Here is a 24,339-nt window from a genome sequence, read left to right on the forward strand (position 1 = left end):
TTGGCTGGTTTTTGTTTATTTGGCTATAACCTGCATATTTTAGTTTTCCCTCAAGGCTGTTAAATGTGGGTTAATAGTTGTGTGTGCCTCTTAGATCATCTCAAATAGAAAATTCTTCTTTTCTGCTAAATGAAAATTAATTGTATTTGAGCTCAGAGCTTTTTTTCCTAATGCATTAGGGTTGTGGATAATGACATTCATTTCTCCTCTTGGGCCCAGCAGCCAAACCTAGAATAATCCCATTCAATTCAAAAGGCATTTATAGAGTATTTGCTTTTTGCAAGATACTTTCTTACCCCTTATGCTATATAAAAATGAGTAGGATGCTACTGTCCTAAAACAACAGCAACAACAACAACAACCACAAAAAACCTATAGCAAGGAAAGTCACAGAATACACAAGTATGTAAGTTGAAAGAGATCACATCTGGGTGGGAGCTTTGTGTAACCTAGGGTAGGAGTAGGGTGGGGATGTATTCTACACTGGGAAGATGGCTGGCTGGTTTTGAGAGACCTCAAGTCATCTATCAGAAACCAAGAGTTAAATTTGGGGACCTATAGTAGAAGATCATGATTAAAAAAATAAGTTTATTCTTAAATCAGGGGGTATTGGAGCAAATGAAGGTTGAAGCAGGGAATGATATGATTTGAACCTGCAGGATTGGGAAGGATAGATGGAAACTGGAAAGGCCTGGAGGTGGGAAGACCAGTTACAAAGCTCCTGTAGCAGTGCATCTGGGAGATTAGGAGGAAGTATATGAGAGAGGCATATGGAAGCAGGAATTAGAAGACTTGTAGCTTTGTGGGTGAGGGAGAGAGAGGGGAGAAGGTGACCCAAGTTTGCAAACCTAGAGCCTGTGAAGAGATCAGGAGTATGGGTGTATAATAAGGAACTGGTTGTCAGTTGGCCATAACTGGAGAAGTGAGAGTCAACAAGTTTTAAGCAGTTATCAGCTCAGAGGAGGAAGCTTCACCCATTGGCTCTTCAGTGGAGCACGTGATGTGTGAACCCATGCTTTTCCTGCTGTTACCAAGATTGCCTAGGCAACATTGTACCAACGTGACAAATTCCACAGACAGTGGCTTGGCCATAATTTTGTGAGTGAGCATATGGAGAGAAGGTGAGGAGACAGCTTCCAACAACAGGGCAGATTAGATACTTTGAAGGGTCTTACCCCTATTGCATAACTAGATTCTAGATCAGCTACAACAAATACCATTTTAAACTCTTTCTAGATGCACAAGAAGCAGTTATATCTGTTAGCTTTTGCTGCATAACAAATCACCCTAAGAAATTTTCAGATAAACAGAATCTGGGAGGATTTACCATGACAGATAATCACCAAGGAACTTCTAAAGAATATACTTCAAGAAGAAGGAAAATAACCCCAGAAGAATGTCTTGATCCAAATCTAAATCCAAAGACATGTTTCTTACATAATAAGAATAATGTCTAATTTGGGGCAGGGTAATATAACCAAAGGCTGAACAGTGAAAAGAAGGTGATCAGATTTAGTGTCCTAATGTCCTTGAATTTTATTGAGTGAAGTAGACATTGGGATATTGGATAATCTGCTAAATTGCTAACTGTTAAATTTCAGGAGTGAACAGTAAAATAATAGAAATGAAATAGAATTTCCAAATCTGTAGAGGAGAACAATGAAATATGATAACATTCAAAAAAAAAAATCAAACCAAACTAAGGCAAATAAAGGAGAAAAAGGAAACAGAGAAGGCTGGACACACAGAAAGCACAAAGAAAGAAAATAGAAATAAGTCCATATATATCATTAAGTACAATAAAAACAAATGGACTAAACATTTTGGCTAAAAAACATAGATTTTCACTCTAAATTTTTTTAAATCCAGTTGTATTCTGTTTCCAAGAGACACATCTAAAACATAAGGAAAGAGAAATGTTGAAAGTAAAAGCAGGCAAATTCTAAAGAGCAGAATGCCGGGGTAACTACATTAATATTAAACCAAGTACCTTCCACACAAAATGGATTATTAAAAATGAAGTGTTTCATTTCATGACAATAAAAGATTTAACTCACCAGGATGATAGAATCTTTCTTAGCTTGGATGCACCTCTCTCATCTGTCATCTTCTCTCCTCTTTCAGTGTAACCACTTGAATTGAGACCTTTATCATGTCCCATTGCAGCTCATCGTCCATTCAACAGCCAGTGTGGTCATCCTACAAGTCAGGTGGCTCCTCATGAAAAAGGCCCCAATTCCTGAGCATGATGTGTCCACGTAGTTCAATCTCATCTGCACTATACCCCTCCTCCCCACTTCTGCCCCATCACAGCCATTACATTCCATCATGGTGAACGATGCTCAGATCCTCCAAAACACCACATTTCCTCTGGTCTCTAGGCCTTTGGACAAGTGCTCCCTCTGTCAGATCTGATCTGTCATTCTCTCCTCACTTGGTTGGCTGACTCCATCAAGGCTTCACTCAAATGCCCCCACTTCTTGGAAGCCTTCTCTGACCTCCCTTTTCTGGATCGGGGCCTCTTCTGCTCTGACTCAAAGAACACACTTAGTATATTTCATCACATTATTTCACACTTTGTTGTCCTCGCCTCTTTACTTGCCTTCCTCCCTAAGTAAGCTGTGAGCTCCTTGAAGGCAAGTACTCATGATGTCAGCACCATATCAAGCACCTACTATGTTCCAGGCATCCTTCTAAGAGGTAGGGATAGAACCATGAACAAAAAAAGACAGACAAAACTTCTGCCTCATGCCTCTCACATTCTAGCAGATGGAGCCAGACAACAAGCTCTATAAATAAGGAGAAGATATAGTCTATAAGGAGATAATAGGTGCTTGGAAGGATATAAAGCAAGAAAAGGGATAAGGAGTATGTGGTGAACATGAAATTTTAAGATGGCAAGATGACATTTAAGCAGAAACTTGGAAGAGGTGGGGGAATATTAGGGAAAGAGCATTCAAGAGAGAACAGCCAATGTGAAGACTCTGAGCAGGAGCAAGTGTGGCCTGTTCACAGACCAACAAGGAGGCCAGTGTGGCCAGAGTGGAGTGAGCAAAGGGCACAGTGGTGGAAGTTGAGCTCAGGCAGCTATTATTAGATTGCATTGAGTCTTATGGTCCATTGTAAGAATTTGACTTTTGAGTAAAATGGGAAGCATTTGGAGGATGTTGAACAGAGGAATGGCATGACCAGACTCCAATTTAAATTAACATAATTTTAAATAATATAATAATATTTTAATATCATATATTTTAAAGGAATTCTGAATGCCATATTAAAAAAAAAAAAAAAGACCAAGGGAGGCAAGGGTGGGAGCTGGAAGACAAATTAGAAGGCCATTGTACTAATCTAGTCAAGAGGTGAAGGTGGCTTGGAACCAGGAGATAGCAGTGGAGTAAAATCTGAATGTAGTTTGCTAGAGGGTTGGGAATATGGCAGGTCAGAGGAAGAGGCAAGTAAAGGATGAAGACAAAGTGCTTGGCCTAAGCAACTGGAAGGAGGGAGTTGTCATTACCAAGATGGAACCAATGTTGGATGAGTGTGGAGGGGAAGATAGGGAACACAGGGGAGGAGGAATTCAGTTTTGATCATGTAAATCTGAACTCTTATTAGACCTCCAAGTGATATGTCCAGCAATGGGTTGGATATACAAATCTGGAATCGAGGATCAAGTTTGGTTTGGAGACAGAAATTTGGCACAACTAGCCAAGTTAGCATAGAGATGCTACTGAAAGCCCCCAGAATGGCAAGCTCTCCAGGAGAGTGGATGTAGAGAGAAGACGTGGTTTCACCTGCACCCTGCAAAGTATCTGGCCCACAATTGTTGCCCCATATAAAAACTAAGAAAAAACAATTGAAGTTGATAATTAATGGGTTCTGTTGACCTTCAAGAGAGCAATGTCAATGAAGAGTGCTGGTAGAAGCCAAACTACAAAGCACTAAGGAAAGAGAGAGTGGAAAACCAAGGACAAAACAAGGAGGTCATGAGATCTGTGGCTGGAGATTTCTGGGCATAAAGATCTGGTTATGTTTGTAGCTTGGAAGAAATGAAGGAGAAGGGGGAAATAATGACTTAAGGTATCTATGGAGTGAGGAGGAGACAGAACTGAAAGAAGTGAACAAATGTGAAGGAAGACAGATTTTGAGGGGTAGGGAAGATACCTTCTCAACAAAGTGGGAGGCAAGATTCCCTAGGGCAGTGAGGGTCCAGGACACCAAGCTAGGGATTAGGATGAAGAGCACATTTTAAAAATCTAGACCCTCCTGCGGGTGGGAAGGGTGTTGGCTGAAAGAGTCACAGGAGGCGAATGAAATGATGAGAGACTTGTGGCGAGGTCCAGGCACCGTTGGAATATGGGTCTGCTTTGGGTGCGGGCAGTCAGCACCTGGCCCTGACCCTGGGGAAGCAGGAACTAAGGGGACTTGCAGAGCCTGCTATTCTGAGTGACCATAAGGTACCAGGGTGGCAGCTCATGGTTCACAGAAATGTCTTAAAGATACGGCTTGCACTACCAATGGACATTCTGAAAAGGAAATTAAGAAAACAATACCATTTGGAGTAGAATAAAAAAAGATAAAATACTTGGGAATAAATTTAACCAAAGAAGTATACACTTCCCCTGTGGGGGAGAACGATTCATACACTGAAAACTACAAAACATTGTTGAAACAAATGAAAGACCTAAATAAAAAAATACATCCTATGTTCCTTGATCAGAAGACTCACTGCTGTTAATGGCAGTCCTCCCTGAGTTGATCTATAGATTCAATGCAGTACCTATCAAAATTCCAACTGCCTTTTTTTGCAGAAATGGAAAAGATAATCCTAAAATTCATATGAAAATGCAAGGGACCCAGAGTAGCCAGAAGGACACTGAAAAAAAAACAAAGAAGACTCACACTTCCAATTCCTAAACTTACTACAAAGCTGTACTAATCAAGACATTGTAGTGCTCTCAGAAGGTTAGGCACATGGGTCGATGGAATAGAATTCAGATTCCAGAAATAAATCCCACATTTACAGTCAATTAATTTTTAACAAAGATGAAAAGACAATTCAATAGGGAAAAAGTCTTTTCAACAAACAATCTTGGAACAGCAAATGTCCACATTAGAAAAAAAGGAATTTAGACCCATACCTTACATCATATATAAAAATTAACTCAAAATGGATCAAAGATCTAAATGTAAGGGCTCAAACTATAAAATTCTTAGAAGACATATGGGTAAATCTTCATGACCTTGGATTTGGCAGTGGTTTCTTAGCTATGACATCAAAAGCATAAGTAATCAAAGAAAAAATTGATAAGTTGAATTTCATCAAAATCAAAAACTTTTGTGCTTCAAAGGATACTCTCAATAAAGTGAAAAAACAAAACAAAACAAAAAAGAAAGTGAAAGAACAACCCACAGAATGGGAGAAAATACCTCCATTCATACATGTATCTGAAAAGGTCTAGCATCCAGAATATATAAAGAACTCTTACAACTCAACAATAAAAAAGACAATTTGCCCAATTGAAAAATGGGAAAAAGATTGGAATTGACATTTCTCCAAAGATCTACAAGTGGCCAAAAGCACATAAAAAGATGTTCAACATCGTTATGAAGGAAATGCAAATCAAAACCACAATGAGATACCACTTCACAGCCAGTCAATGGCTAGAATTTTTCTAAAAAGAAAGAAAGAAGAAAGGAAAACACAATAACAAGAGTTTATGGGGATGTGGATGAATTGGAACCCTGGCTCATTGCTGGTGGGCCTGTAAACTCTGCAGCTGCTTTGCAACAGTTTGGCAACTCCTCAAAAATTTAAGCACAGATTTACCGTATGACCCAACACTTAGCAATTCTACTTCTAGATACAGAGTTAAGAGAATTGAAAACATATGTCACACAAAAACTTATACATGAATGTTCATAGCAGCATAATTCATAATAGCCAAAAAGTGGAAAAACCCAAATATCCATCACTTAGTCAGTGGATGCCCAGAATGGTCAAGAGGAAATGAGATACTCCCACACCACCTTGGAGTGAGACACCAGAGCATATGGATCATGTTGCACCAAAGACTTGAGAGGAGGTGTGGGGGGCTGGGGGGTGGAAGAGTTACAGAAGACACTGTGGGATGGAAAGAATTGTGCTGAAGTCTAGAAAAGTTGAAGCTAGAATGTTCTAGAAGAAGTCCAATAAAGGAATCACCTGGAGCAAAGCCTTGAAGGCAGGAAAGCCTGTTGCACATGCAGAGGACAGGAAGCAGAGGTCCTTAAGGAAGGAATATCAGGGATGGGGAGCTGGGGAGGTGAACCAGACAGTGGTCCAAAGACACCACAAAGACTAGCGATCCAGGACTGGCACAAGAAGGGGGATGTGCTTGGCATGAGGTCTGCGCACGCACCACCCTCCTACCTTGTTGGGGAGAAGCAGTGTGACATCTGTTGGTGTAACTTTAGCCCCACCATCCTTTCAGACCACAGCGCCCTTCCCCTGACCCCGGCCCCTTGGCCAGGCCAGCAGAACCTATGCATGTGTTTTTGGCTTGAGAAAGCACCTTCCCCCAGAATGGAAATCCTGTAGGGCCTCCCCACCCTCCCTGCCCACCCCAATGCCTGCACAGCTTGGGGCTGGTGCTTGGCTTTGCAGGTCCTAGTAGCTGCGGCCTCATCCTTTGCTCACAGACCTCAGAAAGGAGAGCCTCTAACTCTCGGTGGCATTTAGCTTCGCTCTTTAAACATCTGGGTCACAGATATGCTCAGTTAATTAATGTTCTTAGCGCTGTTCATTTGCCTGCTGGATAATAGATTGATTCATAATTTCAATAAGAAGCTGTGTATATCTTTCCCCTGAACATAAAAGCAGCTTGCTGTCATTCATCACTTTGCATTTGGTGAATTTGAGTATATTCAGAGAGACATTGTTTAGGGAGGGGCAAGGAGAGCTTTTGATTTTCTTATCATTTTGCCTCTGACAATCACTCTGATTTGGAACTAATTTGGGTTTAAAGCGCATGATAACCGCATCTCTCTCAAGGGCACTTAATAGACTCCCTGTCACTTGTTTCAGAGGGGAGCAGGTGGGCCCCCCTTTGGGGATGAAGGCAGAGGGTTTCTGAGTAGTTTTCATCAGCAATGAGAACCCCTGCAGAAAATCTTAACCCCTGGAGAAGAGGCATTGGTGGCCCAGAGCTGCCTTCTGCCTTCTGGCTTCGTTCCTGGAGAAGCCCAGGATCATGTAGGCAGAGGCCCCTTTGCTGCTCAGCTTCTGGGCCAGGGCAGCCAACCATGTGGGTCTCTAGGGTCCCAAGGGGAGAGGCCAGGACCCAGCCAGGTGACCAGATGTCTTCAGACCGCAGTTTCATCTTTAAAATGGGGAGAGTAATAGAAACTTACCTCACTGAGTTATAAAAATCACATTCTTTATTCTCTGTACAATGCTTAGAAATGATGCAGAGTGTGCCTTTAATACATGCAAGCTGGTAATTTTATTTTTTAATTTATTCGGCACTAGCTGTATATTAATAATCTTCACTCCTACCCCCGCCACCTCATAGGATGTGAGAGCAAAAATGAGACATGTACTTTCCTGTCTCATTGCCTTCACCAGCCCGCACTGGAATTATCAGTGGGAACACAGCCACGTCCTCATATTCTCAGAAATCGGTTCCCAGGCTGGTCACACAGAGAACTCTTCAAAACATGCTTATGGAGTTTAAAATGAATGGACGTAGCTGTATCTTTTAAATGATGTCGCTCACCACATTTATAATGTGCTCATCCACAAACATTTTTTGAGCACTTGGTCTGTGATTTTCTCCTAGCAAAGAAGGAAATTAATTAGACACAGTCCCTGCCCCTAAAAGAGTGTGAAAGACAGATGAATGCATTTGCTCAAAGGTTGGAATACAGAATTTTAAACAACACAGATAGGCAGGAGAGGGAGGCCACTTGAGTAGCATGGGTCCTGCTGTGGGAAGAGTTGATAGGCAGCACCATCTCCATATCAGTTAGCTCTTGCTGCATAACAACTATCCCCCCCAAAACTTAGTGGCATAAAGCAATATGCATGTATTATGCATTATCCAGATCAGCTGGATGGTTCTGTGATCCAGACCAGGCTCGGCTGATTTCAGCTGGACTCGTTCATACATCTCTTGGCACCTAGCAGGTCAGCCAAGGGCTGCCTAATCTAGGATGACCTTGTCCACTTGTCTGGTGGTTGGCTGGCTGTTGGTTGGGCCATCCAGAGCTTACTGCCACGGTGCCAACAGGACTCCAAGAGCAAGAGGGTGGAGGCACGCAAGGCTAAAGGTCTAGTCCAGGAACTGGCACATCTTTGCTTCCACTATATTCTGTTGGTCAAAGCAAGTCACCAATACTCAGGGGATGGAGAAACAGACTTCACTTCTTGAAGGACATTGCTTCGAAAGTCTTATTGCCCAGGGTGTATAGAAGGAAGAGTGAAGGATGTGGCTTTAAAAAAAAAAGATTTTATTTATTTATTTGTGGGAAGGGAGAAAGCAAGCAGGAGTAGGGGGGAGTGGAGAGAGAAGGAGAATCTCAAGCAGACTCCCTGCTGAGCATGGAGCCCAACCCGGGGCTCGAGCCCACAACCCTGAGATCATGACCTGAGCCGAAACCAAGAGTCAGACGCTTGACCGACTGAGCCACCCCAGTGCCCCCACAATCCCCCAGCATTTGTTGGTGTGCATGGAGCGGAAAGCAGGTACCAGGATTGTGGTGTGCCTTTAGGACGCTTCTGCTTTTTCATCATTATAAATAACGTTGCAGCGAATATCCTATATACATTAACTTGTGTTCCCGGTTTTGATTGTTACCTTGGGATAAATTGCTAAAAGTGTATTTATTGGGTCAAAAGACAAAAAAAAAAAAAAACTTTTTTTAAAGCACAAAGAATATATTTTGAAATCCCCTTTTTGAAACGTTGTCGTAATTTTCCCCCACTCCAGCCCATTTTATGCTAACCTTGACAAAATGAGAATAGGTTTGTTTTTTCTTTCAATGTGGTATCACCTTGCTGTTTTAGTTTATTTAATTAACACCTGTTAAGTTGAATGTTTTTTAATATATCTGTTTCTTTTTCAGTGACCTGCCTCTTTGGGTATTTTACACCAGGGTGGAATTAATTAATTAACCCAATTTACAAATGAGGTGGAAATGCAGACTCGGAGAGGTTAAGTGACTTACTCAGGGTTGCCCAGCCAGCTGGGAGCAGAGCCAAGCTTTAGAAATCAGACGTCCTGCTCTTTTATTTATTCCTCTGCTCCCAGCCAGCTGGGAGCAGAGCCAAGCTTTAGAAATCAGACGTCCTGCTCTTTTATTTATTCCTCTGCTCCATCATGTTGCTGGACAGAAGCCCACAGTCCAGAAACGCTGACTGAGGACATGCTTAGAAAGAAATCCGCCTGACCCTGGAGACGCTGTATCCAGGCTTAGCAAGCCAGGGACGCATGGGTGAGACCTGCAGACCTGAGTCACCTCTCCCCACCCTCTCCTCTGCTCTCTCCCCAGCTTGCCCGCTATACCAAGGAGGGCTTCCTGCACCTGGGCGCCCTGGGGACCACCACACTCCTCCCCGACACCCGCTGCCTGGTGGACAACTCCAAGAGTCGGCTGCCCCAGCTCCTCGACTGTGACAAAGTCAAGAGCAGCCTGTACAAGCGCTGGAACTTCATCCAGGTGAGTGCCCCAGGGAAAGAGCCAGCACGCCAGAGCAGGGGAGGCTGCTGCGGGCCACGGGGGGAGCTGACTTCCCCAGCAAAGAGCACCCGAGGTCTCCAGCCCTGGGCCAGCCTCATGAACCCAAAGTGCGTCCAGGGGCAATCAGCGGAGGAGTATTGCAGGTGGGACAGTCTCCCAGGTCCCTGCAGCAGCATCAGGCAGGCTGGGCTCTGATGAACCTTGGGAGGGGAGCGTGCGGTGATTTCTCTGAAATCTGCTAAGTAGCCAGTAGGATGGAGAAAGTCAGACCCCACTCGGACACCATCCCCCATCGGTGCTTGTCACCTGGTTCTGCCATTCAAACTTGTTGAAGCTGATACATTTTCTGGCTGTGGGGTTTCTGGAGGAGGCTCTGTTGATCCCTCCCCCTGTGCAAAGAATTTTGGTGGGACTGCTCCCCACGAGAGGCCATGTGCCAGGCACTACAGTGGTTAAACCTCTTTCTCCGTCTCTCTCTCTGCGTTTGTCTCTCTCTGTTTCTTTCTCTCATTCTCTTTTCCGTCTCTCTCTACCTTATTCTCTGTATCTCTACATCCATCTGTCTCTGTCTCTCTTTGTCTCTGTATCTCTCTCTCTGTCTCTTTATGTCTCTGTCTCTCTGTCTTTCTCCTCCTTTTACCCAGAATGGAGCCATCATGAATAAGGGCACAGGGCGATGCCTAGAGGTGGAGAACCGGGGCCTGGCTGGCATCGATCTCATCCTCCGCAGCTGCACGGGACAGAGGTGGACAATTAAGAACTCGATCAAGTAGCGGGGGCGGGGGGGAGCAGGGGCCCCCAGAGCCTGGCCCCCGGCCTGGGGTCTGCCCATCTTCTGGACCAGCCGCACTGGTGGAGAGACAACAGGAAGCCAGCAGGTGCTCAGCGGGCCTCCCGGGGCTTCTCCAGAGCAGCACAGGGGCCCCGGATGGAGACTTGGTGCCCCCCCTTTGGCGCTCAGCAGCCATGAAGCCTATGCTCCCTGGAAAAGCCCCGCACCCCTCCTCTGGAAACCCAGGAGCCGTGTCTTCTGCCGCCTGGATGCGGACCACGTACCACAGAGTGAACCCCCATGTCCTCTGCATCCTCTCCCCAGCCACTCTCAGGACTGGGACTGGCAGGGGCCCCTCTTTCTCATCTCCTGCAGCAGCAGCTTCTGAATGCCACCCCCAGGCCTCAACAGAGTCGGGGGTGGTGCTCAGCCGCATCCTGTCTCCCCCTTCTTGGAAGAGACCCTGAGACTCTGTGTCCCTCGACATTGCTTCTGCCCAGATGCCCATTTACAAGGCAGCCTCCACCCCCAACCTTTCCATCAGATGGACAGCCCTGGACTTTTCTGGACCCTCCCTAAGATGGCCTGGAAGGAATTAATGCTTCCGTGGTGGGGCTCTAGGCTCCGGTGTTCATGGGCCAGCTGCTCTGCTTGCGTCTGCAGAGAGCCAGAGACGGAGGGGCTGAGCGCCTAGGGAGGTCATGGCTGTGAGGGGGCCCCTGGGGCTGGAGCCAGGCCGGTGCAGCTCTGCTCCCCCACCCTGGGGATCAGGGAGCCCTGACTCACCCAGAGCTTAAGGACTGAAGCCAGCACAACAGAGGGGGCCTGGACCCTGGAGGATGCTCCGTGTTCACCTCATTTCACCCCATGCTCTGCTGGCTGACAGGGGAGAAGGCAGTCGATTCCTCTCTGAAGAGTAATAATTTTTTTCGATTGCCCTCTGGTTAGGGTGCACTTATAAATCAGAGTTAATATATGGACGCGTGTGCATGCCTATGAGTGTGCCTGTGGTGTGCGTGACCACGTGTGTGCGCGTGCATGAGGGTGTCCGGGTGTGTGCAGAGGAGTGTGTGATAGGCAGATGTCAGCGTGTGGCCTTGGGCTTGTCGCTTCCTTGCTCACCTGGATCGGGACAAGGCTGCAGGAAGCTGGGGGGTTGGCCATGCTTCTTTGGCCAGGAGGACGTGGCCCAGACTTGCCCTATGTGGAGCCCCAGATGAAGGCTGTCCCTCTGGCCAGTTCCCTCTCTGTCCCTCATGCTATCCCCAAAGGCCAAGCCCTGCCCAGAACCAAATCCTGTAGTTGCCCAGTTTGGGGTTCACAGTGTCTCATTTGGTGGCATCTTATTGGTGATCGCCCCCCGCCCCATTCCTCCCTCGTGAAATAAATACATGTGAGCACTTCCCAAAACAGCCTTGCTTGCTTCTTGGTTCTTCCAGAACCCGGGGCTCGGGGGGAGTTCCTGGAACATGGCAGAGGGCGCCTTTGGTTTGAGGGTTTGGTCTTGTTGTGAGCAGCATCCCTCAGAGCAGAGGCTGAGAAAACCAGCCTGCACTTGGACTCAACTTCCTCCCCCAAAGAGGGACAGAATTTGACGTTCGGCACTCACTCACTGACCCCCTGGTGGCCCCCAGCATACGAGGGTCAGGCTGGCGCAGGAAGCTGAAAAGAGGAGGGTTGAGGCGACCTGGCCGCGTCGCCCTGATCTGCCCGCTCCTGATGCCATGCAGCCGTGACACCTCTCAAAACCACAGTGCCTCTGCCAGAAGCATCTGCCCCTTTTTGTCATGGAAATGTGAAATCCTTAAAGATGCCAGACCTTCTGTCACGGAGGTGGGTCTGGTCAGGGGTCCCCTCAGCTAGGACAGCCCCTCTTCTCTTTGAGGAGGCCAAGAAGGTCTATCCTGTTGGATGTTACACAGACATGCATATCAATGGACGTTCCCATTTTTCTTTTGGGTTCTATGAGAACTGGAAAATGATGCCGTTTGGTAATAAGGAGCTCATCAGACTTTAATATCAGAGTCTCAGGGCCACCGTGAAGTGAAGAGAGCTAAGGTCTGCACGTTCCCAGGGGGGTCAAGGGAGACATTGAGAGACGATTGTGATACGATGCTTTGGGGAGGAATCCCGCCCTGACTGCACCATTCTCCCTCTGTGTGGGTCTTGAAGGAAAAATATAAAGAAGGGCTCATCCTGCTTTACCATTGGCTGAGGTTTTGATCCCAAATCCTGGTGAGGTACTCAGTGGGATCCTTCATTCTTCAGGAAAGGGGCCCAATGGCCTCAAACCAAAGTAAGCCACAAGACCCGCTCAGTTCTCTGATGGCGTGGGAGCCCGCGCCCTCTAGTGCTCCAGCACGCTCACTGCATCTGGGGCTCCTTCGTGCTCCAAGCTGCACCTCTGAAATACGAATAGCAGCAAGTATCCCGGACCGTGCGAGAGAGAAGTACCCTTCTTCGGTGTCCTGTGCAGCAGGACGGGATGTTTGGGTTTGCTTGTTGATGTGTGTTGGCAGGGGGCACAGTGGTGGGGCTGGTTCAGGACCATGGGCGGCTCTCTGTGTTCATAGGGGCACCTGCTGTCAGCACTCACCTGGGCTACCTCCCAGAGGCTCAGCTACCTGGAGAGACAGGCCAGAGCCCGAGGCCAGCATCCCAGGACGGCACCCTCTTCACCCCACAGGGTCCCTGTGGGCCTGAAGGTGGTGGGGGTGGCGGGCCAAGAGGCCAAGGCAGAGAAGAGGAATGAACAAAGTCAAAGGGGGAGGAGAGAAAAGAGAAGCAGGGCCCTGGGGAGCCTTGCATCCCAGTCCTCGGGAGGAATTTGGAAGCTCCAGGGCCCCGTGTCTCCGCACAGTGGCAGCGAGCTCCAAGCGTCGGGCTCCAGGGGCATCTCACACTCCTTCAGCAAACAGTGGTAGTTGGCACCATCTGTAGATGGGGAGATCACTCCCCGCCCTCACGGGGGGGACGCCTCAGAAGGGGCTGAGGTCGGACAGCCACTGCTCCACTCCCCCTCTGTCCCCCCAGCCCCTCCCCTGCGCCCCCACTGCCCTATCTGGTGACTATTTCTTTTCTCTCATTTCCCCTCTCCATTTATATGGCAGAAAACCTTACCGATGGTGACACATGTCCAAGCCTCACCGCCGATCTCTCTGATTCTGTATGTGTACTTTCTCAAATGCCTTCTTCATGCTTATTCTGGTGGCCAGAGAAGGAGAGATAGGGAAGACTGGGAAAGCACAATCGGGCCAGAAGCCACCATCTTAACCTACTCTGAGCCCTTTTGCTTGGTTTCCTGAAGCCATTTCTCTCCATCTGATACATCTTCCTACCATTCTTGAGAAGTATCCCAGTTTCCCAAAGGGCCGAAGTCAGGCTTCGGCAGAGCAGGCGGCTCTCCCAGGCTGCCCCACGGGTTGTCCCCGATTTGCATGCTGTTTCTCTCCTTCCACTTTGCTTGGGACTGCTACTCTGAGTGACGGCCCCGCCAACCCCCCCAACCCCCGTGACAGCCCCCCAGGGGATGGGCTTGGGAGGGACCTGGAGCTGGTGCAGGAAACCAGGAGGCCCAGGCCAGCAGGAAGCTGACAGGTGCCTGGCCAAGGGTTCCCAGTCTCTGCTCACTGTCGCCATCTCCTCTTGTTTTTGCTTGTTTTTTATTAAGTTTTTAGTTTAATTCCCCTGTAGTTAACAAATAGTGTTATATTCATGTCAGGTGTACAATGTAGTGATTTAACACTTCCATACATCACCCTGTGCTCATCATGACAAGTGCGCTCCTTAAACCCCATCACCAGTTTCCCTGTCCCCCCTCCCACCTCCCCTCCGGTAACCATCTGTTTGTTCTCTATAGTTAAGAGTCTGTTGCTTGGTTTGCCTCTCTCTCTCTCTCTCTTTTCCCCTTTGCTCATTTGTTTCTTAACTTCCACAATGAGTGAAATCATACGGTATTTGTCTTTCTCTGACTTATTTCGCTCAGCATTATATTCTAGTTCCATCCGTGTCATTGCAAATGACAAGATTTCATCTTTTTGATGGCTCAATAATATTCCACCATATATATCTACCACAGCTTCCTTATCCATGCATCTGTGGATGAACACTTGGCTGCTTCCATAGTTTGGCTATTATAAATGGTGCTGCTACTAAAAGGTAACCTCCCCTCGCTCCAGATCGCCTCCAGGTCATCAGCTCCTAATCCATTGCCTTTCCTCTTGCCCAAATCATGAATCTGAATCTCTTGGCCACTCTGCTTTCTCACTTATCAGGCAAGTTCCCAAAACCTGGGCATAGCGTTCCACGGTGAGCCCCAAACTCCAGAGGCCCATTTCAGTTCAGTTCAACAATCACCTTTGGACACTTATCCTTTGGTTTGCTTTTTAAGACTCCTTGGAAGGGGCGGGGGGAAGGAGGAAGGAGCTAAACTTCATTGAGCAAGTGTGCGATCAGTATCTTAGTCTTTACCCTTTAAAGCTTATATTGGAGAGAACACACACACAACATATAGGGTCTCCCCACCCCTGGAGCCTGGGCAGTCCTGAAATAGGGTCTACTCCTGTCAGCATAAATGCGGGTCTTGGTGTATTTACAGATTTCAGTGTTCTTGCCCCCAGGAGGCTCCAGCTGAGGAGCAAGTGCGGCTCCCAGCTTGATTTTATCGGCTGCCTGTTGCCGTGGGCTTCCAACACCACCCAGGCACAAAGAGCCAAGTTGAAGAACTAAGCAAGCCAGGCAGGGATCATTGGTGCTGCAGATGGTGGCAGAACATGGAGACTGTCAGCCCTGGCCAGTTATCGTCATCATCCTTAATAAAGAGTCCGAGGCTTTCTAATACCCCAGGGTCAAAATATCATCTCATTCACTCTTTCATTGGATGCCCACCTACCTTAATCACTTGGCATCTGCTTCATATACTCTTCAGCTTGTCTTAGGGCAGAAAACGCTTTCTGCTGGTGAGCCAAGCAGAGGCCAAGTCTCAGTAACCTCTTCCCACCGCCCACCCTCTCAAGCTCTGAAAATAAGATTAACTGCACATTAAAACCCACAGTGTGCCTTAAAGTTGTAACACTGTGGGTTATAAGGGAGAGAAAAACAACCATTGGCAGCCTTTGATCAGGAGACAGAGTGTCCTCCGCCATCTGGAGAAATGGTTAACTTTCTTGGCTAGGGAAGCACGTCCGTTTGCCGCAGGATTGGTCACATATTGTGAAAAAATGTTTATCTCCTGTTTCTTAGAAAAACTAATAGACGGAATCCTTCTGAGAAAAAAAAAAAAAAATCCTCACAGCCCCTCAGGGTTGACCTAATTTATCTTTTATTGTCGTGTTTCTCAAATATGTGTAAACATAAAACGGCTTTTGCTCATAGACCCGTTACCGCTATAAAATAAAAACAAATTTACAAGTCAATACAAACAAATCGACAAAGTCAGTAAAACGTAAGTGAATATTCTTCATTCAACCTGGTGACGGCCTCCCTTGCCTCCACCAAGTTCCTGCTGCTTTGAATGTGGCCCTAGCGGAGGTTCTTCTGTGTCCTGTGATAACTCGAATCTTCCTCCTCTTTTCTGTACTCCAGCTGCTTTTGAAATATTTACTCGCCGTGCATTCATTCAACACAGAACATTCATTCATCCCAGCTCGCCCGGGATGCGGCTAAGGACAGAGCACTGAGCGAAGCAGACAGAGACCCTGCTTGCCAGGAATCTACATTCCCCTGGCTTTCCTGAGGGGCAAACACATTTATATTAAAATCTCCGTTCCTTTTTTTTCTCCTTCCCCTGGGACAATTACTGTAGAACTTTTTAGTGCTGGCGATGTTGCGACACCAACTCAAAGCCCTGCCCCAAATTCACAGTGGGCGTGCACCTGATCATCCAGCTAATCCAGAATGTGCTTATGTTAGTTTTTAGATAATTAACAAAAGGAAGGTACAACGTTTGAAAATCTTATGGACGTCTTGCAACTGCAGGAGTCAGAGAACCTGCAGGTGCCTGTAAAGCGCCAGTTGGAGGGGATTCCTGGGTGGCTCAGTCGGTTAAGCGTCTGCCTTCGGCTCAGGTCATGATCCCGGGGTCCTGGAATCGAGCCCCGCATCGGGCTCCCTGCTCAGCGGGGAGCCTGCTTCTCTCTCTGCCTCTGCCTGCCATTCCCCTGCTTGTTCTGTTCTCTCTCTCTCTTAAATAAATAAAATCTAAAAAAAAAAGAAAGAAAGAAAGAAAAGAAAAGCACCAGTTGGAAAAGCACAGCTTGTGTCTCTTTGCATTCCGCCAAGTTGGATAAGGACGTGGTACCAACAGACCTATGATGGGTCTCATCCCTTATGGGACTTGTTTTCAATTCCTGCTTTTCTTCCAAATTTTGCTCACCTTTGGGTCACTCCCAAACTTGGTGCAATATGTGGATGAGAGCAAAACCTCATAACTGAAATATCACAGGATTGTTTTTCTTCTGATTTTCAATGTGGAGCAAGAGCTTGTGGGACAGGACTTTGGAAAGCATTGGTCAGAGTGAGGTTTAGAGATTCAGTGAGCTTCATCAGTATGAACTGGACTACTCTTTTCACCAAATACATAGTACCTTGGTAGGTAACATTATAAAACAACCCTCCCCCAGTCCCAGGGGGTCTGGGTTCATACCCAGTATGCAGCTCAGAAAGGCCAGGAAAGCGGAGTTTCCAGTGGACACACTAACGTGGGCACTGGATAAACAGACATCAGCATGAACTTCAGACGTTGAGGTTTCTGCAAAAGCCTTTGGCACCATCAATGGTTAGTTACAAGGCTGGCGTTCATAATGAGCCATGCAGATAGCAAAAAAGAATATGCAGGCGGCTCGGTTTTGTTGTGTTTTGAAGATTTTATTTATTAAAGAGAGAAACAGAGAGAGCGTGAGAGAGAGAGCACAAGCGGGGGCGGCGGGTAGAGGGAGAGGCAGGCTCCCCGCCGAGCAGGGGGCCTAATGCGGGGCTTGATCCCAGCACTCCGGGATCACGACGTGAGCCGAGGGCAGACGCTTAACCAACTGAGCCACCCAGGGGCCCCTAGGCTGCTCGGTTTTTAAATTTGCCCCCAGACATTTTGCCCTTGGAATCACACACACAACGGTGAAACCTCCCCATCCTGGCCCAAGGCACCAAGCCACGTTCCAGCGCCCAAGGTCACTTCTCCAAATTTCTCAGTGTCATGACATGCCGCCTCTCTCGAATTCAGAATTCGTGATACTTGAGTTAACGCTGCCTATACATTTGCTCATACGAAGAAGCCTTAGAAAATGAAGAACGTAAACAGAAAGCTATTTAACTGCACGGGTTTTAAGTGCCTCCAAAAACCCCCTTGGCACGCATTCCACCCCTCGGTTATTCATGCCTTCTTACATGTTCTTTGAAGAGCGCCCCCATCTGGTGTCAGCATGAACCAGAGGAATGTTCCAGTTCTGGTGTGCACAGAGACTACATTTCCCGATCACTGTTTCATACTGAGATTCCCTTTGCTCACAGAAGCCCAGCGCTAAGGTACCATGAATTTGCCCGAATTGATGAGGTTCTAAATGTGCCTTGGGGCTGTTTCTAGAATTCTTTGAGAGGGTAGAAGTGCTGCTCTGGCCCATGGAGTAAACCTATGTTTCTTTCTGGATTTTCCGTGAGGTTCTAATGAGTAACCAGCATGGTGCTAAGCTTGAAGCAGGTGACAGGTCAGAGGAAATGGCTTTCTGCTGGAGCCTGGGGAAAGAAAAGCTGGAAACACCCACCAAGACTGTGCTCAGGTCGTCCCCAGCCTGACTCTGACCTAACCCTGACCTTGACCCTGATGGACAGCCCCTGCTGTCTGAGGCTCTCCCAGTGCTTGTGACAATCTCCCCGAAGTGCCCATCAGTCAGGGCCCAGCTCTTGACAGCTGTGACATCAAAATGAGTGAGGACAGCTTAGCGGAGGAAAGCCACCACCTCTGAGGAAGAAAGAGTCTGTGCTCTGGGTTGTTGTGGTGGGAAGTCGGTTGCTGTTGTGTGTTTTCGCTTCGTGTTCTGAGTTTTTTATTTTAAGTTAGGCACTCTTTAAAGATCGTTTTTACCCACAAAGAATTGCCCAGAGGCGGGAGGAGGCTGGGCACGGGTGCCCAGAGGCTGACGAAGGTGAGTGCAAGCCAGTATTTCTCTCAAAGGCGGGGAAGGTTGGGTTTGGGTTTGGGTTCCAGTTTTGGTATTTTTTGTTTTTATTGCTTTCCTTGGATCGCTGTTGGTTTCTTCATCAGGCTGGTGTTAACTGCCGGCACTTGGTGAGATTTTTCTGGTAGGACTGGAGAGTGGGATACCGAAGTGTCATTACCACCATAACTACAACCACCACCGCGATCTGAGCACGTACTGTGTGTGGGCGCGCGCGTGTTCCCAGCGACCTCTTGGCAGCTGCTACCATTTTCCCTTTATGGATGAGACACCGAGGCCCAGAAAGATCAAGAACCGGTCCCGATCTCACGGAGTATGCAACTGGAAGGTGTGGGTTTCAGACCCCACCACGAAGCACGTGTTCATAACCACTAGGCTACACCGTCTATGTGGGTGACTTTGCTCTGCAGCCTCTGTCCTAACATAAAAACCCCAGATATGAGAGGAGGGGGAGGACTAGGCTGTTACCAGGACTGTGTCTAGGTTCCTGCACAGATCCTCAGATGACAGAGGAGCTGAGATTCATTGACTTCGTTTAGCATGTCCCCAAATCCCCAGAGCACCTTCGTCCCAACGAGGCAGCAGCTGGTTTAGAACAGCCAGTGCTGCCCTAGATTCTGGCCTCCTACCTCCAACTTCTCCGTGTTTATCAGCTTAAAGTTCCAACACATGCACACTTGAGGATTCACAGGGGAGGAGCCAATCTGCCTGAAACGGTTCAAAAAATCCTCCGCAGGCTAGGAAAATAATCTGATTCAAACAAGAACAACAACAACAACAAAAATTAATGTAATTTACAAATTAATTGATGGTGGATTAGAGAAATTAGATAATGCAAGTGAGTAATAACAAGAGGAAGATAACATTAATAATCCCACCACCCAGAGAGACCTTGAAACACCGTTCATTGCATTTATGAACATCCTTCCCTACTTCTTCCTTGCATATAGATACCCATAACTTCATATATATAATTCATAATGGGGTTGTAACATGATGAGCTTTAATGAGATAAATAGAAGTTCCTGCACTTTGGTCTGAAAAGCCAACTGCTGTAATAATGCATGCTCGGGGAGATAAGGCTTAGCAAGCATCTAGTATAAAAATGAAATGAGCTTTAGTTATTAGTTGCCTTAATATGGGTCAACAAGCTCCAAAAGAAGCCAGTGGGATCCTGGTGCAGAAAATCCAGTGACTGTCCTGCCACCTTGGAATCCACTCAATGAATGGGTGGTAATGAGCCTGGAACTCACATCTTACAAAGGAAGAAACCAAGTGTGTTGAACTTGGCAGAAATGGTCACTACCTTGAAGACTCAGTGGACCACCAAGGGTTGGGGTGGGAGAACATCCATGGGAGATAGTTTGGATCTCTTCTTTATGACCCAGAGAGTCAGAAGGGGGCCAAATGGATGGACGCCAGGCTATGGCTTTGAGCTCAGTGTAAGAATATGCTTTCTAAACAGAGCCATCAACCCAAAGCTGGGATGGGGGTCTCAGGAAGGCATGAGTGTCACTTTCCTCTGCTGTCTTTCTCCAAAAAAAAAAAAAAAACCCCAGAACCACAGGCAAATTATTAGAAAAACATCAGACATATCGCAGTAGAGGGGACATTCTACAAAATAGCTGACCACGTTACTCCTCAAAACCATCAAGGTATTAAAAACAAGAATGGTCTGCAAAAAGGTCACCATCAAGAGGGGCCTAAGGAGACATGAAAACTAAATGCAATGTAGTGTCCTGGATGGAATCCTGGGACAATAAAAAGGACATTGAGTTTAAAAAAAAAAAAAAGGAAATCTGAGTAAATTATCAACTGTAGTTCATAATGATATATCATGGAAACAAAGGCAAAAATAAACTATTGGAACTACATCAAAATAAAAAGCTTCTGCACAGCAAAGGAAACAACAAAACCGAAAGGCAACCTATGGAATGGGAGAAGATATTTGTAAATGACATATCTGATGAAGGGTTAGTACCCAAAATGTATAAGGGACTTATTCAACTCAACACTCAAAACCCAAATAATTCAATTAAAAAATGGACAGAAGACATGAACAGACATTTCTCCAAAGAAGACATCCAGACGGCCAACAGACACATGAAAAGATGTTCATCATCACTCATCATCAGGGAAATGCAAATCAAAACTACAATGCGCTATCACCTCACACCTGTCAGAATGGCTAAAATCAACAACACAAAAAACAACAGGTGTTGGAGAAGATGTAGAGAAAAAGGAACCCACGTGTGGTGTTGGTGGGAATTCAAACTGGTGTAGCCACTGTGGAAAACAGTATGGAGTTTCCTCAAAAATTTAAAAATAGAACTACCCTACAATCCAGCAATCACACAACTGGGTATTTACTCAAAGAATACAAAAACACTAATTCAAAGGGATACATGCACCCTGATGTTTATAGCAGAATTATTTACAATAGCCAAGATATGGAAGCAACCCAAGTGTCCATTGATTGACGAATGGATAAAGAATATGTGGTACACACACACACACACACACACACACACACACACACAATGGAATATTATTTAGCCATAAAAAAGAATGAAATCTTGCCGTTTGAAACAACATGGGTGGAGCTAGAGCGTATAATGCTAAGTGGAAAAAGTCAGAGAAAGACAAATACCATATGTTTTCACTCATATGTGGAATTTAAGAAATAAAACAAGCAAAGGGGAAAAAAACAAGGGAGAAATAAATTAAGAAACAGACTCAACTATAGAGCACAAATTGATGGTTACCAGGGAGGAGGGGGGTGGGGCTTGGGCGAACTAGGTGACGGGGATTAAGGAGTATACTCGTCAGGAGCACTGGGTGTTGTATGGAAGTGCTGAATCACTATATTGTACACCTGAAACTAATATAACACCATATGTTCACTACACTGGAATTAAAACTTAAAATTAGAATTAAAATTAAAAATATCAATATTGATTCATTAATTATAACAAATGCATCATATTAAAGAAAGGTGTTGATAATGGAAACTGTGGGTCGGGGGATGTGTTATGAGAACTCTCTGTAGTATCTTCAACTTTTCTGTAATCTAAAACTGTTATAAAATAAGTCTACTACTACTAAAAAATAAAGTGCTTCATGGGCATTGTCTCTCCAAACATTTCAGGCACTGGATGCCACGGTCTGGCCAGTGGGTGTCCATCTGTCCCGGAGATAGCACTACCATTCTCTTGCACTTGGCCATGATTAGCTATAACAAAGGAGCCATGGCCTGGGGGCATTTTTCATCAGGAGCCATAAGAGGGCAACGATAAAGACAGTTTAGTCAATACCATTAATGGCTATTATGGAAAAGCCAGTTGGGAGTTGGATCAGCAGGAATCCATCTTTCTGCTCCCTTAAGGAGTAAGAAGATATATCAGAAGTTGCTGGCTGTCTAGCCAATCTCCCGGAGCCTTTTTGGTAAGAGAACTTTGGTATTGCTGGGTGCAGCAAGGTGCCCAGCATGGAAACCACATTTCCCAGCCTCCCTTGCCACTGAGTGGTAAGTAGAAGTCATTCCTCTGGGGATGCTCTTTAAAGAGGCCCATTCAGGGGCACCCGGGTGGCTCAGTTGGTTAAACGGCAGACACTTGATTTCGGCTCAGGTCATGATCTCAGGGTCATGGGATCAAGCCCTGCATCAGGCTCCATGATCAGCACGGAGTCTGCTTGGGCTTCTCTCTCCCTCTCCCTCTGCCCTCCCCCCTGCTCTCTTATCTCTCTCACTCTCTAAAATAAATACATCTTTAAAAAAATAGAGGCCCATTCAGCTTGGAGATATACCCTTTGGCCCTGGACCCCTCCTTTTTTTTGTCGCCTGGCATATGGCTTCAGCTGCAGCACCATATTGTAATTCTAAGGTGACCTTGAGAACAGTATGGCAGCAAATAAAGGCGCTTGTGCCCCTGATGGAGCTACAGTACTAACCCTGGGTTGCTACTTAACGATTTCTTTACATGGGAGAAAAATAAAGCAAAAAATAAACCTTTTGTTTATGCAACACTTATTTGAGATTCTTGCCCTATGGCATTGAACCACATCTTTACCGATTCAGAGACAAAATTTCTGCTGATTCAGAGAACCTGATTCAGGGTGGTCTAAAATGTCAGGAGCAATGGTTCAACATTGAAGGTACAGACGTGGGGCGGTGTGGGAACCTCCTGGAGCTCCTCCTTTTGCAGGTGAATTGAGAATCAATGAAGCACTGCAGCACACAATGACCTCTCCCTGAAGCAGGCCAAACACTCTGGAGAACCCATCACCTGAACACTGGTGGGCCACTAAAGAGGAGAGACCCCAGGCCTTGGTTAGGCAGCATTAGGACACATGGACCTGGATGAGATGAGAAAGGCAAGAACTTCTCAGGAATACATTCCTGGAAACTTCAGTGTCAGGCAAGGTGACCTGGAGAAGAAGAGCCCAACACCAGGCTCTCTTTAGCCAGCAGATATTGAGGATTTAGGCTACGCCTCTACCTACCACCCACATCTATCTCCTCCAAGAAGATCCAAGAGGATCCAAGATATAGTTCCTAGTCTCGTTTGAAAATAGGTGAGATCACGTGACTACGTTTCCCCCAGAACACTGAGAGTGGATGTGATGGGTGTGTCCTTGGGGCTGAGCTTGAGAAGTGAGATTGCCTCCACCATGCTCCCTTTCCCCTTCTGGGCTAGATGCAGACAACAGTGGGATCTTAGGGGACAGTGGAGCCCTAAGGCAGAAGGGTTCTCAGCCCTTGGATGACTGCATGAAAGAGCTCCCTCTCATTGACCTGAACACCACAGAATGTTTTGTTGAGCCATTACATGTTTGGGTTTATTTGTTACTGCACATTAACCTACCCTAGCTAATACAAGATCTTTCATGCATTGTGTTAGCTATCCATTGATGCCTCACGAATGATCCCAAAGCTTAAAGACTTAAAACAACATTTATGATCTCACGGTTTCTCTGGGTCAGCTTCTGAAGGCAGCTTCCCAGGGTCCTCTACCTCAGGGCCTCTCTCAGGCTCCAACTCAGATGTTGGCTCTGGATGGAGTCATTTCAAAGCTGGTCTAGGGGGAGATCTCCTTCCAAGACCTATGGTTGTTCGGATGATTCAGTCGGACTGAGGATTTCCAGAGGCCAGCTCCTGACATGGCAGCTTCATCAGAACAAGCAAGAACACCCGAGAGAAAAAGACCCGGCAAAACCGAAATCACAATCCCGTGTAGCCTAACCTCGGAAGTGAAATCCCACCACTGTTGCCATTTTCCACTTTCTAGAAGCAATCACTAGGTCTGGCCCACACTCAGGAAGGGGACACACGAGGGCCTGGATGATAGGCAGCCACTCAAAAGCTGCCTATCACACGTCCTGAGGCCCCACAAGAACCCTGCTGACACCCAGTATTTAACCTGATTTGGTGAGGCCCATCTGCAGGAGGAAACCGAGACCCAGAGAAGTCAGGGAGCTTGGCCACGCTCATTCATCAGTGCTAGATGGAGAACCATCTGTGGCACCAACAGCTGTGCGGATCTCACGGTCCCACCTTGCAGGCTGCAGGTGCACGGTGTCCCCCAGCGAGGCCGCCAGGGGGAGCACTCGATTGCATGGGAGCCGGAAAGAGACGCTCCCCACCCCCTGCGATCCCAGCGTAGGGTCCCTGCTTTCAGGAGC

At 46.6% G+C, this 24,339-nt stretch overlaps 1 protein-coding gene across 4 annotated transcripts in view; it reads left to right on the forward strand.

Moving 5' to 3' along the window:
• Positions 1-11,893, forward strand: part of GALNT17 (polypeptide N-acetylgalactosaminyltransferase 17) — a 446,468-nt gene extending 434,575 nt beyond the window's left edge. For all 4 annotated transcript variants that reach the window (XM_034988714.1, XM_034988718.1, XM_034988717.1 and 1 more), the window contains 2 exons: positions 9,529-9,696; positions 10,362-11,893. In XM_034988714.1, coding sequence (XP_034844605.1) covers positions 9,529-9,696; positions 10,362-10,490 — 297 coding nt within the window. In that variant the 3' untranslated portion in view covers positions 10,491-11,893. The remainder of the gene's footprint in view (positions 1-9,528; positions 9,697-10,361) is intronic.
• The last annotated feature ends 12,446 nt before the right edge of the window (positions 11,894-24,339 follow it).

The sequence above is a fragment of the Mirounga leonina genome, unplaced genomic scaffold (genome assembly GCF_011800145.1).
Source record: "Mirounga leonina isolate KUSES-001 unplaced genomic scaffold, KU_Mleo_1.0 Mir_454, whole genome shotgun sequence".
Lineage (NCBI taxonomy): Eukaryota > Metazoa > Chordata > Mammalia > Carnivora > Phocidae > Mirounga > Mirounga leonina.